Consider the following 15,079-nt stretch of genomic DNA (forward strand, 5'->3'; position numbering starts at 1 on the left):
GGAGGGGCCGGGTGGGCACTAGCCCCACCGCCAGACTGTGTCTCCAACAAAATCATGCCAGGATAAAAAAAAGTCGTGCAGTGTGTACCCTGCAGTACCTATAATAGATTTTGATTAATTGTAATTTTTTTATTTACGCATTTATTAATTAGTTATTTTTTTTTTATTCATGGTACAGCTTCAACTGCTAAGGTTATTAGATTGCAACAAAAAATGAAGTTTTTAGTTACATATAAATGATACAATAATTTTTTTTCGTTACATATAAGTTACACATAAATAGGTCTCACAATTTGAAAATTTATTGTGCCCCCTCGGCCACCAAAGTCTGAACACGCCTATGGTGGATATATAAGTATATTATAACCCTTAACCACACACCCAGTGCGTACGCCAGTGCAGAGGCGTAAACCAATGTGTACACGCAGTCGGTTAATGTTAAAATGTTTTTACTGGCACCCGTCACGAGTTTTATTCTTGAAAAATATAAACATGGTAGGTATGTATACGCGTTTACGCGCCGTCAGACTCGCCGTCGCGACTGTTCGAGGACCTCCCGTACACCTGGGCCAGACTGACCACGCTCTTTGGGTCCTTTCGTTGGCTCCGCAGCATTGAGCTCACCTCCTCGAAACACTCACCGGTGAAGTCGAGCATGCTCCGCAGTTCCGATCTCTTGAACAGCAAGCCGCTGTCCAATTGCCGTTCGGCGCGCGATTCGGTGGACCACGCCGGTCTTGCGTCAGCACCACCGCGGCCGCAGTTGTGGTCGTCGTCGCCCCGGTTACGACGTCCGGACGGCGCGGCGGGGTGGCCGTCTGCGGTGGACGGAAGTTTCTCCGGCGGATCGATGCTGCCGCCTCTGCAGTCGTCGGTGGAATTTAGCGCGGCCAGTTGGAGCGTCAGTTCGGAAATCCGTCGACGATGATGGTCCAACGGCGACTTCTCGACTACGGTCCGGCGTTCTTCAAGCGGCGGTTTGACGTTCCCGTGGCCTGCGCTCTGCCGTATCGTGCACAATTTCGGCCGCGGGCACTCGCGTTGCTTTTTTCTCGCGCCACCGCAACCATCGCCGTTATGTGCCGACGGCTGTTGCTGTTGTTGTTCTTGGTCTTTGCAGATCGTTTCTAAAAGGGTGTCATATTATTATAATTATTGTGATGTGTTATATGACAACTTTTTGTTATATATTATTATTTACATACATAGATATAGTACTAAGATGTATAGTTTAATCTTTTATAACATGATGGATCATGAACGTATTAATTAAGTGATAAAGTGATAATATGATGAGCAGTGGCGCAAATAGGTATAATGTTTAGGAGGGGGGAGGGCTCAAGCTTCAAAACAAAAATGTTTTTAAATTATAATATTTTTTTTTTAGTGGGCTTAGCCCCCCTCTAGTTTTCTCTATTCGCGCCACTGATGATGAGTATCTATTATATAATACAATACTTTAAACTAATCAACTAATGATCAAGAAAGTTAGACGTTTAGCTAAGTATAATATAAGAAAATCAACTACCGTGGTGGTGGAAAACAGACGTATGTGTGTGTAAACTTAAGTAAAGTGAACTCGTTAATTTTGGTTGTAAACTATAAAACTTTTCAGCTAGAAGTAGGTAGGTAAAATTATGTAATTTTAATTTTGTTTTATTTTGGGGGTACTTGTAAAAATTATATTTTAATATTTTATTAATTTTTTTTTGTATTCAATATGTATTTGCTTTTATTCTTAATACTTCATTTTAAAGAGTGAATTTTAGTGTTTGTGAGTGCTTAATTACATAATATGCATTACACGGCAGTTGACCTTAACTTATAATTGACTTAATTGTGAACATCATATTTAGTATGTACTATGTTATAATTAAAATTACAACTATAATATATATATTAGCAAACAAATTCAAAATAGTACAGTGATATATAATATAATTATATATTATATACATACAATTATGACGAATAAAATAAAATAAAATATAAAGATACAGGTATAATAAATAATAATTTGCAATCCTCTGATAAGCCGAGTTATATATTGCAGACTTTTTTATTCAGAATAAGAAATAACCAGTGCTCGAATTGGAAAAATAAAAGAAAGGGGAGACTTAAAAAAATAAGCGTTCGCGATCCTTACAATGATTAAATTCAACCTAGCCTATATTCAAAATATAAAATTTTTTATTCTCGTTATTGCTGGTCAAACGAAAATATAAAACTATTAATATAATAGGTACAATAGTCAATAAACAATATTCACTCGTAAAATGTTTCTACATTTAAAAAGTTTGGGGGTTTGGGTTCCGAATCCCTGGACCCAGTTACGTACTTGGAGCCTGGAAGTCAAGCAGAATCAATTTTATATTGATGGGTTAATATTATAGTGAATTGACATATTATCAAACTTGTGATGTAAGAATATTATATAGAAAAATATAGTTGGTTTTTAATTTTTATTAATTGTATAATATTTAGAACTAAAAGCATTTAAAACAATTGTAATGAGTTACATGGCAATATGTTTGATAAGTCAATTCACCCTAATATCAAAGCGGCTGCACGCACGCATGTTGGGCGTCCTTGGTGGCACATACAAATGCAAGTATTTATATTGTTTTCAATGTACGAATAATAAATACTACTTGATCTAATTATACTATATTAATATATTCTATACTTTTATCGCCGGCTTCCGTAACAACGTTTGTTTTAATTGGAATTATATCGTTGATAACCGACTGCTCTACGTCTATTATGAAATCGCCGGGATAAAGTTTATCGTAGGCATTAAATGCTTCTTTGTCGAGTTCTATTTGTGTCTTAAATTGAGCATCAACTTTGCGATCGGAACACATTTCTGCGCCAAGTCTTATATCTCCAGTTAATAAACTAGCATCATTCCATTCGAATACTTCAGTCACATTTCGGTTTTGTTGTTCTATGTACATTACATTGCAAATATCTGGAGTCTCCTGCTCGCTTTCTTTTAATTTATCGGACCTAATAATAATAATAATTATTATTATAAATGTATCTAGTGTTAGGATGATTTATGTGTATGCTACTGTGTCCCTTTTATAATACAACAAGATTTACTAGGTATCTCCTACAGGCTAAGACCTGCCTACCAAAATACCAAAAATGAATAATAATAATTTTCTTAATATGAAGCCAGTGGAGGTATTTATGATTTTTTCATGGTGTGGGGGCACATCATTTTCCAAAAGTGTGGGTTACATTTATAATTATTTTATAATTTTTCATAATCCCGTAACATAAAATTTAACATTGTGTGCCAATTGGGGGGGGGGGGGGGGGTCTAAGGGGTCCTCCATGTAAATATGCCACTGCAGTATGAAGCTGCTTATTACAGTCCAGCTTAAATATAAAAATATATAATAGGTAAAACAAATGATAAGCATTTACACTATTTCAGTATTTCCTGTATAAAAGCGTTTTTTTAAATAATGTTGTGCATTTAAATTGAATTTTTTGATATTTCTAGTCGATATAAATCGTTATAGTTACATAATTTTTGGTTTTTTTTAAAACTTTTTTCCACACTCAAATCATTATTGTAGGTAATACAAAAAGTGAGATATTTTGTAAAAGTGACAATAGAGTATTAGACAACAATTATTGTTATATTATAATTCTACACTAATTTGAGATGCTCTGTCTCTCAATTATTCTATAAAAGGGTGGTTTGCGTTTGAACGAGTTTGTAAAAATCGTATTGTGCTTGGGCGACTTTTTTAATTTTCTGTGAAACGTTTGGGCGATATTTTATCAATCTATTTTCCCACTCATTTTAACAGACAGTCATTAAAGTAACAGTCCGTGAATTCCACGGGTAAGATTAAAAATTGGACGGTTTTTTTTGTGAGTGATTAAAAATTACAAATCAAGTTAAAATATTATTAAAATTTAAAGTTTAAAAAATATATTTGTTTTTTATTATAAAAAATATTATTAAAATACTAAATTTTTTATAATTTATTTTTCCTAGACATTTTACCGTTTTAATGTACTCCAATAATTTAACTTCACGTATATTTTACCCAACTTAATTCTATCTTTAATATTGTAAAATAATCGCTCAAACATAGTATAAAACACTCGCCTAAAGTTTGGTTACCGACCCCTATATCACGTAGGTATAGGTAATAGGTACATAATATTATATATAAATATTATAATATTATAATAATATATCAATATATATATATATATATACAGGGCGATTCATTAAGCGTAAAACACTCATTATCTCAAAAAGTATTAATGTTTTTGAAAATATTTTTTTACATAGTTTCAAGTTGTTAAAAAACAACGTTTTTATTAAAAATCCATAAAATAAAAATAATTTTTTATCCTTATATTTTTTTAAGTTTTTTACTTTTTTGAATGACAACATTTAAGTTTTAATTTCATTTTCCAAAACAGAATATTTTTTTTAAGTATTTTGATACATACAAATTGAATTTGGGACGAGTAGTTTATGAGCTATAAGTATTTAAAATTTAGACAAGCGGAGTAGTGCATAAACATTTTGCGGGGTAACCCCATACCACTCCACTCCGTCCATCTAAACAAATACTTATAAGTTATAACTCATAAACTACTAGCCCTAAATTCGATTTTTATGAATCAAAATACTTAGAAAAATATTCTGCTTTGGAATATGAAATTAAAACTCTATGCTGTAGCTCAAAAAAGTAAAAAATAAAAAAACCATAAGGATAAAAAAAATTTAAAAATATAATTTTTTTTAAAAACGTTGTTTTTTAATAACTTGAAACTTAATAAAAAATTTTTTTCAAAAACATTAATACCTTTTGAGAGAATGAGTGCTTTACGCTTAATGAATCGCCCTGTATATGTTATTTTATAATTCAGGGTATTAAATAACGACATAGCCAAATTACTTTTTCCTAGATACCCTGCTGCCAGAAATCAATGACTTGACTTCGCTTTCGTCACTGTTGGTAATAAATCAAAGTTGCATATTAATTATCATTATAGTGTTTATATCTATAATACGTCTTACTCTTTATTGCTTGCATTTTTTCGGGCGTTCGGAATTTGTACTTTGTCTGTGCTCGGTTTGTGCAATTGGGATTGAATACCCGCTAATGCTCTTTCCCAATCAGTGTCCGTGGCGTGTGGTCCACCTTTAGGGACTGATACTTGTGAAGATAAATTCCAATTGTACATTGGTTCGTCTGAAAAGGCGTAATAACACTGAACACCCACGTTCGGTATAACTTGATATGAAGCATATTGGCGTTTGTCGTAGGACATTGCTGTACTAATTGTTGGATAATGGACCTCTTCATTAACTCCAACACACGTTGCAGTACCTTCTTTCTTTAAAAATTTTCTTGCCATGTCGATCACCTGTGGATAATTGATACTGTAAATATTAAGTTATGCCTTACGATTTATTTACGCATATTTTACTCCATTTTCCAAGGGATCAATTGTCTCGGGAGGAGGGTCTTTAAATGGACAGATTGGATCTGGATATTGCAATGCCAACGTCATGAGTTTTATATATTCATTTCGAACAACTTTATTTTTATTTTGTTCCAACACTCTCAACCAGCTTGATAATACACAAGCATCTATAATAGTATTACATAAGTTAATATGGCTACCTATAACGTATACGAGTTGTGTTGAAGTTATTTAAAGTTAAAATAAAACCTACACAAATAAACTGAATTACAACCTAAACAATTAATTTTATTAATTATATACATTAGTTATTACTTATGATTAGGTAGGTACTTTAAATATAACATTTGTACATCTATACATCTATACCTTTTATTCAGAAATATAAGTATTAGCATAACAAATTATCAAAATAAAATATTATTGACCTAACTATTCATAATAATGTCCTAATACTTACCTATTGAAAATATGTTCAATAAGTTATACCCATAAATAAAATATACGTATTTATTTTGAGATATTAAGTTTATCGTCACATTTAAAATTATTATTTCTTAAAAATATGACATTATAATTATATACCATACGTCCATACCTAGTCTATAGAACATTTATAACTACCTACGTAAATAAATATTTTAAAGTTATAGGTACAATGTACAACCTACAGATAACCAATAGATGATATAAAACTTATCTCTCAAATTCCATTATAATTATAACTTTGAAAAACATTAATTAAACTATTAAAGTATTATTAGAATATAATTTACCTCCGATATCATTACGTTTTAAAATCAATTGCTTAACTATATCGCAAAAAAAATTAAAAGTAATATCTTCATCATCCGTTGAATTATTGGGAGGTGTTGTTAAAGTTTGATCTTTGGTTTCACCCTCGGTGGCACTCATATTATTAAATTGTAACTTTCCAAATCAGAATATAATCAAGTAGGTATTATTTTAAATCAATATCAACAATTTAATTAAACACAATTTAACACAATTCATTTAGTACAAACATTAAATATAAAAAAGTTATTTAATGTTTTTATCAAAATATTATTATGTTGCTAAGTGCTAAGTGCAAAAAAAAAAAAAGTTTAAAGCCATGTTTTACAGCAAAGACAGACCGTCAGCCTATATATTACTAAGTATAATTTATGAAATTATCACTAAAGTAATTTATTTTGCTATGAACAACACAGTACCTATACATTGAATTAACTTTTGCCGAAAAATTCAATTTAAAAATGTGATTGTGTGTAGGTATAATAATATACCTTTATATACATACTTTAAAAGTTTCAAGTACCTATAAATAATATTTTTGAATACCACAAAATAACCAATATTGTTATTCTTTTATTAAATATCTAATTTTAACCAAACTTAAACTTCAAACGCTCATAAAAAATTAATTTGGCTTTCCACTAAACTTTTTTTTTTTGTTCAAGGTAGATAAACTTATGAGAAATCTTGCATTACATTTTCAAACCTTAGGTATAAAAAGCAAAATTTGTATGAATTTCTAAATTGCAAAATTCACAATTTTAAAGAGGTGAGACAAGGATTTTAAAATTCACGATTGAAATTTTTTTATTGTTTATTTATGGTTGCCATTGGTTACATATTTTAATAGTAATAGTAGAAATAGTTTTTTTTTTTATAAATGGTTGTCCCTGGTTATATAAAATCAAATTGTTATTATGATTGGATATAATTTTAACCAGTACCTATTTGATATATTTTGGTTAAGTACTATATTTTTAACCACGCGGTAATAGGTAAAATAATACCGCATATTTGTTTATTTCTGTAAGCAATTGATTACCCGTAAGAAAAAAAGTTACTTATTACTATCCACCAATTTAAAATTAAATATTTTCTTTTTTTCTATTTTTTTTAAAAATTATTATTTGAACACCATTCGCTACCTATAGTAAATAGCAAATTGAACAAAGTTTGAATCATATAAACATTTTTGAAATTTTTCATAAGCACGGGGTCAGTTAATCTAATAAAAATATTTTGTGGAAGTTTCAAGTATTTTAGGTTATTCATTGTCGAGTTACAACCAAATAAAAAAATCTTCTGTCGGTTTTATATCTTAAAAAACTTCATTGTAAATTTGCTACCTATGTGTTATCTAGAACGTAGTCATAATATAAAACAATTAACAATTCTTTCTGCAACCTGTAATCGATTAGATATTATAATTTAATTTCATGAATATCTTAAAGATTTAGGAGACAATTTATTATAAGCCCATGAGATTTAATATTATTTAAAAGTGTCTTATTCAAAATGTTGGTTATCTAATTGAAAATGTATACATTATAATATATATCTATGGTACATATAAAAATGAATGTTTGTGTGTGTGTACTGTGTGTGTGTGTGTCCTTTATGGATTCCTAAACCGTTCATCCGATTGCGATGACATTTGGTATATACAGAGATAGATTAGACCTCTGGGGAGAAAATAGGCTAATTTAAAAAGGGTAAATTAGAAGTCCGACCGGGGAAGTGCTCAAATAACAAGGATTTTGAGATTTATGATGGAAATGTTTGTTTGTAAATAGTTGTTATTGGTTTTAACAATAATATTAACTGTGGCACTTTAACGTATTTTAGTACCTATAGAATCTCTCAAGGTCGAACCACGATTTTGGTGGACCAATTTTTTGCATTGTTTTTTCTTATTTTTACTTTTTTATTTTTCTTCTTTATCTATACATACGATTGTTTGGTTTTTTTTTAATCATCAAATTTTAGTACGGTTAGGTTAGGTTAGGATTTCGTATTAATTAATTACATTAATCCACCATAGGTTGAATTAAGTAAAAACGACAAACTTGATATAACGCATTGATACTTAAGAGTTCAACTATACACTTACGTAGAAGCCACAAGGGGTCCGCGATCTATAGCAGTTAGATTGCCTACCTGATTATGCGTACTGCTCGTATAATCACAAGCGAATCCCACGGACGACGCCGGTCGGGATGGCTATACATTAAAATATAATATAATTTACACTTAAAAAGACATTGCTTCCACAGTGTGTTACACCAAAATGAGTTGAACGATCACAATTTTTTTCCCGGGCAACGCCGGGTAATTCAGCTATAGCATTTGTATATATTAAATATAGGTACCGATATATATATATATATTATATAATATACATAGGTATATCTACAAATTATAAAACTTTGATTTCAGCTTAATATTTAATCAATCTAAAGAAAAAAGTTGAATATACGAATTATATAATAGATTTTTTAAGTGTACCTATAGTTTCAATTATAAAAAGATCACTAATATTTTTATTTAAAGAAACCCATTGAATTTTAGATTCTGAGTGAAACGATGAATGTATTGATTTTACAATGATGTGTGTTTTTTTTTTTATTTTTTTTTTTATTTTTTTTTTTATTTTTTTTATTTTTTTTTTTATTTTTTTTTATTTTTTTATTTTTGTGTCTGTGTACACGATAAGTAGTCGAAATAATGCTTCGATTTTCGACTTCAGTATCTTGTTCGATGGGAAAGTGAATATCGTTGGTGCATTGGGGAGGTCAAAATTTTAATTTCCCAGTAGTTTTCAAAAGCGATGTGAAAAACAAAAGAAAAATTAAGGAAAAACGGGAATTTTTACGCAAAATCGATTTTTAACAAAATCGATTTTGGTTATTGGTGTAACTCTAAAACAAATGACCGTAGATGCATGAAATTTTCACTGGTTGTTTATATTTGCATTTTCTATACACAATACAATTTTGAAAATAATTTGACTTTTTTTGAACTGTTTACGGACATTGTCAGTTTTCAGTTTTTTTAAATTTTTTTTCTATAAATATCAATAAAATTTTATTTGTTGGGTAAAAAAGCTTGAAAATTTAATAGAAGGCTCCTAGGTTATTGTTTCAAAGGCAGATGAAAAAAATTAAAAATCCTTAGTCACAGTTTTTTTTTATACACGTTTAAAGTTCAAATCTTGAAAAAATACGGAAAAATCACGAAAATTTGCAAATTATTTTGAGTTAGAAATTCATAAAAAATTTTCTTTTTAAATCTAAGATTTTAAAATCTAATACAAGATTCCTCATAAGTTTGTCTAACTTTATCAAAAAAAAAATTTCTACAAGAAAGTCAAATTAAATTTTTATGAGCGTTTTAAATTCATATTTTCACAACATTAGATATTCACTCGATTTCTCATGTACCGATTTCCTTATTTTCTTGTAATTCAAAAACGAATAACTGTAGATACATGAAAATTTCACTGAATGTTTATATTAGCATTTCCTATACACCATACAATTTTGAAAATATTTTGACACTTTTTGAGCTGTTTACGGGCATTTTCAGTTTTCAATTTTTTTAGTTTTTTTTTCTATAAATATCAATAAAGTTTTATCTGTTGGGCCAAAAAGTGTAAAAATTTAATACAAGACTCCTGATATATTTTTACAATAGCAGTTGAAAAATATTGAAAATACATAGGCACAGTTTTTTTTTATAAGCATTTAAAGATCAAATTTGGACAGAATTTATCAAAATCTCGAAAATTATCAACCATTGTAATTAATAAATTATAAAATGTTCAGTTTTTATAGCTAAGGATTGAAAATTTAAAACAAGATTCCATGTAAATAGATAATTCGGTTACCAAAAAATCTAAAAAATACACAAGCACAGTTTATTTGTATAGTCATTTTAAGTTCTAATTTGGACGAAATTACATAAAAACCTAGAATAACTATTTTAGTTATTTTGTTGTGATTGTATAATATTATTCGTGGGCACTTGAAACTTCTAATTTGTAATATTTTCATCGATATATTATGATGATAGTATCACGGTTTGTTGTTGATGTATAACGCGTTATATGTACCTAATGGATATTGTGATATGATTAATTTGGAATTTATTATAGGTCAATTTTTTTTTTAATACCATAGATAAGTGTATAATATGTCTTATACCTAGACTGACATATCGTCTCCACTCAGAATCGTTTTTCTTATACAATGATATATCATTGAATTCAAATTTAATACCATCCATTATACAGTGACCCACTTGTAACCTACAGTACAGCAGAGCGACATCCACTTGCCCACCTTTTTCTCATTTGGTATCTATATTTTTTTCCTAGGAGTTTATTTTAAAATTGTATGAATAAATTTACTGTTATAATTTGATTTTGATTATCAATAATGAATAACTCACACTATTTTCAATATTTGTATTCATGTATTCGTTATTATTTAGGTAGGTAGGTAGTTTAAACGTCAGACGTTTATCGCAAGTGTTTAATTAGTTAGGTTTTATTTATCTTTTTTTCTTTATTAATTTGAATCATTATAATATATATACAATATACATCTAATTTTATCATGGTTCATAAAGTGAATATTTAGGTAAACTGATATATTTTGTTCTGATTTAATTATAGAAACTGACTAAAATAATTATTTAATTTAACTCGAAATATATTAGGTTGTGAAGTTGAAATGCATATTATACCTAGGTTAGGTCTGCCTACTAAATATAAACTTTTCACTTATGAGTAGATTACCTATTGGCTGATTAAAAATGTTAAAAATTAATGTTATAGTATTCTAGGTTAATTTAAAGTTTTCAGTTAAAAACACCGTAAACTGTATTAGCCTCATCGCCCTCATGTCAACATGTTATAATCTGTGCCACATTAGTACATTATACTCACATTCCGTTTTATAATTTTCGTAACAAGAAGTGTCTTCATGAATGTCAAACAACTAAGACTTAAGACTTATCAATAATAGATATCATTGTCAGTATTTATGTACCCATATATACTATATACCTACATACTATGCTAAAGTACACCGAAAAAAATACTAAACAAACATATATAATATCAACTATAATCAATATTAGGTACTTAATATAATAATAGGAACCTACCAAATATTAAAAAAAAATTATATATAATTATATTAGAAATATTTCGAATAAGTTTTATTAAATAACAATTTAAAAAAAGCTGGTAAGTGGATGTCGCTCTGCGGTACAGAAGATTACAAGTGGGTCAATGGATTGAATTAAACTTGAATTCAATTATATAATATCATTGTATAAGAAAAACGACTCTGAGCGGAGACAGTTTGTCTGTCTGGATATTGTATGTTGTAATTATTTATTATAGCCTGTAAGTTGAATTGATATTATAATATTATAATTTTTTGTTCGTTTCTGTGGTGATAAACAAAGAGTTAGAAATTAAAATCCCATTTTTAGCGGTTTTTTGTAATTTTTTGGTAGTTTTTCTCGTGGCATTAAACAATTATTGAGAAAGTCGAAAAATGACCTCTCTAAAGTACCATCTTGACTTAATTTGCTAAAAGATATAAGGTACTATATGTTGAAATCAGAGTACTCCTTCTGGTATAAATTTTGTATACAGGATAAAAAAAATAATAAAAATAATAAAATAAACACTATTTTAAAACCACTAGCTTCCTCGCTCCGCTCAGAATCTAAAATGAATTTACTTAGCTAAATATAAAAGGTCGCATTCTTTTATTACAACCTTTTTGTTGTAAGAAATTAGGAATATTCGATTTGCTTTCAGCAAAACGTTGACATACAATGTTCAGTCGATTTCCCACTATTTTTTTTTTAACTTTCCTAGCTAATTGTATACCTCCGATATAATTTTAACTGTCAAAAGACCTGTAGTAGACATTTTTCCGGGAGACTTTTCATCGAGACTTTGTTTCTGGGCAATTTTTCTCTAATATCAAAAAACCAAAGAAACTTGACATTTTGTTATTGATGCTTAATTATTTAAGTTATATTAAAATATAAGTTTTTATTGGTATATTGACAAATAAAAACATTTAAATAGGTACATGTTATAAGATATCTGCTTTAGCAAATTCCATTTCATTTGATCTTCACTGAATTTTAGAATCAAGTACATTTAAGTACATAGAGTACATGGAGTACCTACATATCAACTGTTTATTTGAATCCAAAAATAAAAACAAATTTTTTTAAAATTATTTATTAAATAATTTTACAACATATATTTAGGTCCTAAAAGATTAAAATTGATGGTTACATGTTACAATGTTACATTATATAAATATTTGCGTGAGGAAACTATCCATTAAAAGTCTTAGGTAACACTTCGACCTCGTTGTTCGTTAAATAAAAACCTAAACTAAATTATGTTTGTAATGTTAAATTAATTGACCTTTTATTAGAATCACTATACTATATCTATATTATGTATATCTATTATTTACCTGATAGATGGAATCACTTTTTAAGCTTTTATGGTTATAAATAGTCAATAGGTAGGTTGTAGGTAGGTACCAGTGCTGATATAATAATTTATAACCATAACATAACATATTAAGACATAAAGTTATGTAATTGTAGACTAATATAAAAAAGAATTATTCGCCAGTAATAAGTGGAATAAATTATTAATAGTTTATTTTCTGTAGATATTGTAATTTTTTTTTCAATAAAATGTACAGGTTAAGTGTTTTAACTTTTATTTCTATTAAGTTTGTAAGTACTTATATTAGTATAATAATAAAATATAATTAAAATGTTTATTATTTTGATCAATGATAAGTTATTACTATCGCAGAACTCTTTACCCAATATGTAGTAACTAATAATATAATAATATTGTTTGTAGTTAAGAAAGGTTGTAGATAGCTACCGATTTACAACCGTGGTTACTTATCACGTCACTAATCATTATACTAAAATATAAAATAATAATCAAGTAGGTATTAGACTAAATATTATTACTTACTCGAGTTACACATATTATGTAAAAAATCCAAAAAATAAATAACCTTCCTAAAGGGCTCTAATTCGAAAAAAAGTAAGCGTACCTACATACGCTAAAATATTTGAACATTTAATAAAGATACTCATTCCTCCCCTCCCAAAGTCGGTTCTTAAAACTACCCTTATTTAACGTCACACATAAGCTTTAAATAAGTAATAATGAGTAGCACGTAGGTAACATAATGACTAGGTATATTTTTTTCATAGACCATATAAACAATGTAATCTTTCCTTAAAATATAACCCAAATTTAATGGTGCAGGCACCTCAATATATGCTAATTATTGTATATGTATGTTTTCCATACTATACAAATATACTTATACATAATATAGGAGGGATATTATGTACGTATGCATCGGTCGGATCAGAAAAATTGTATGGACAAAGTCGTCAGTTTATCTTATAAACACCTAGTTAATCACGTACGTATAGTATTAGTTACGAATTTACGATAATTGTTTTTGAACAATTTTATTTTTTTGTTAAGTACCTACTTACGAAATTAAAACCATATCTTTATAATGATAACAAACCTGGGCTTTCATTTGAAAAAATTCCGTTTTACGGCATTTACAGTTAAAACGTTATAGGGGTTTTTTATTTCCTCGGTTTATACGAATTATTTCGGTTAACACGAAACTCGAACAAATTTTAGGTACCATATTGTCGTTTTGTTGATTAACACGAACAGAAAAATGTCAATCTGTACATATGTATCTAATTTCGTTTTATTACTCGTATACTAGTCGTTAGTAATTTAATCTTTATAACACAGTTTTATCGATATCTTATCTTATCCCTACTATGTATGTACATATTCTCTATTGTAGGTACATACATATGTATACATGTGTACATTTGTATGTGCGCAATCTAGTTCGGCGATAATCGCTCTCGTTTAAACTAATAATTGCTCTATCAATCAGTTGGTCAGTTGACTTTGTTGGTGTCGTTAGTGATTGACCAAAATGAGTTTGAAAAGGAAGCAAATGTCTATAGATCTAAAAACTAAGCAACTAATTTTAGTAGAAGTCGAAAAAGGTACACTGCCTAAAACCAAAATCGCGGAGAAATTTGGCATTCCAAAATCAACATTATCAACAATTATTAAAAATAAAGATAAGATTGACGAAGCAGTTGCGCTTGGTTCAACCAACAGTACAAAGCGTCTACGAAAACCCATGCTTGAAGACGTTGAAAAGGAACTTTTGAAGTGGTTCAAAAAAGCCAGAGACTCCAACATTCCACTATCAGGTGCACTTGTGAGGGAGAAAGCAAAGGAGATTTGTACTTCCAATGGCGTTGAGCATATGGCGTGTTCTGATGGCTGGTTATGGAGATTTCAAAAACGGTATAATATTTCTTGTCATGTTTTGAGCGGCGAGGCAAATAAAGTTGCAGATGAAGACGTAAATAAATGGCTTCAAGGGTTCGTAAAGGTGAGGCAATCCTATAGCGAAAATGATATCTTCAATATTGATGAGACCGGTGTTTTTTATAATTTATTGCCCGACCGTTCATTGGATTTTAAAGGAGTGAAGTCGCATGGGGGTGCAAAGAGTAAGGAGAGATTGACTGTTGTGTTGTGCTGCAAATCTGGATCAAGGGATAATTGCAGCTTTTAAACGATATTTAAAGACTAGACTTGTACGCCATGCACTGTTATGCCTTGATTCCGATCAACCATGTGTAAAATGGAATATTTTACAAGCGATGAGGGCAATGGCTGTATCGT

At 29.2% G+C, this 15,079-nt stretch overlaps 1 protein-coding gene across 1 annotated transcript; it reads right to left on the bottom strand.

Moving 5' to 3' along the window:
• Positions 1–513: 513 nt before the first annotated feature.
• Positions 514–6,384, bottom strand: LOC132937161 (uncharacterized). The gene is made up of 6 exons (XM_061003990.1): positions 6,246–6,384; positions 5,473–5,636; positions 5,060–5,409; positions 4,938–4,991; positions 2,687–3,009; positions 514–1,127 (listed from the first exon to the last, which is right to left on the bottom strand). The coding sequence occupies exons 1-6, from the start codon at positions 6,382–6,384 to the stop codon at positions 514–516; spliced, it is 1,644 nt and encodes a 547-aa protein (XP_060859973.1).
• Between the last annotated feature and the right edge of the window lie 8,695 nt (positions 6,385–15,079).

Source organism: Metopolophium dirhodum, chromosome 1 (genome assembly GCF_019925205.1).
Source record: "Metopolophium dirhodum isolate CAU chromosome 1, ASM1992520v1, whole genome shotgun sequence".
Classification (NCBI taxonomy): domain Eukaryota; kingdom Metazoa; phylum Arthropoda; class Insecta; order Hemiptera; family Aphididae; genus Metopolophium; species Metopolophium dirhodum.

Excerpts from the sequence above, each read along its gene's own strand:
- LOC132937161 (XM_061003990.1), bottom strand. The coding sequence starts at position 6,384 with ATGAGTGCCACCGAGGGTGAAACCAAAGATCAAACTTTAACAACACCT. Across the intron at positions 5,637-6,245 it reads AAAACGTAATGATATCGGAG|ATGCTTGTGTATTATCAAGC; the intron begins GTAAATTATATT and ends ATACTATTATAG. Across the intron at positions 5,410-5,472 it reads TTGATCCCTTGGAAAATGGA|GTGATCGACATGGCAAGAAA; the intron begins GTAAAATATGCG and ends AATTATCCACAG.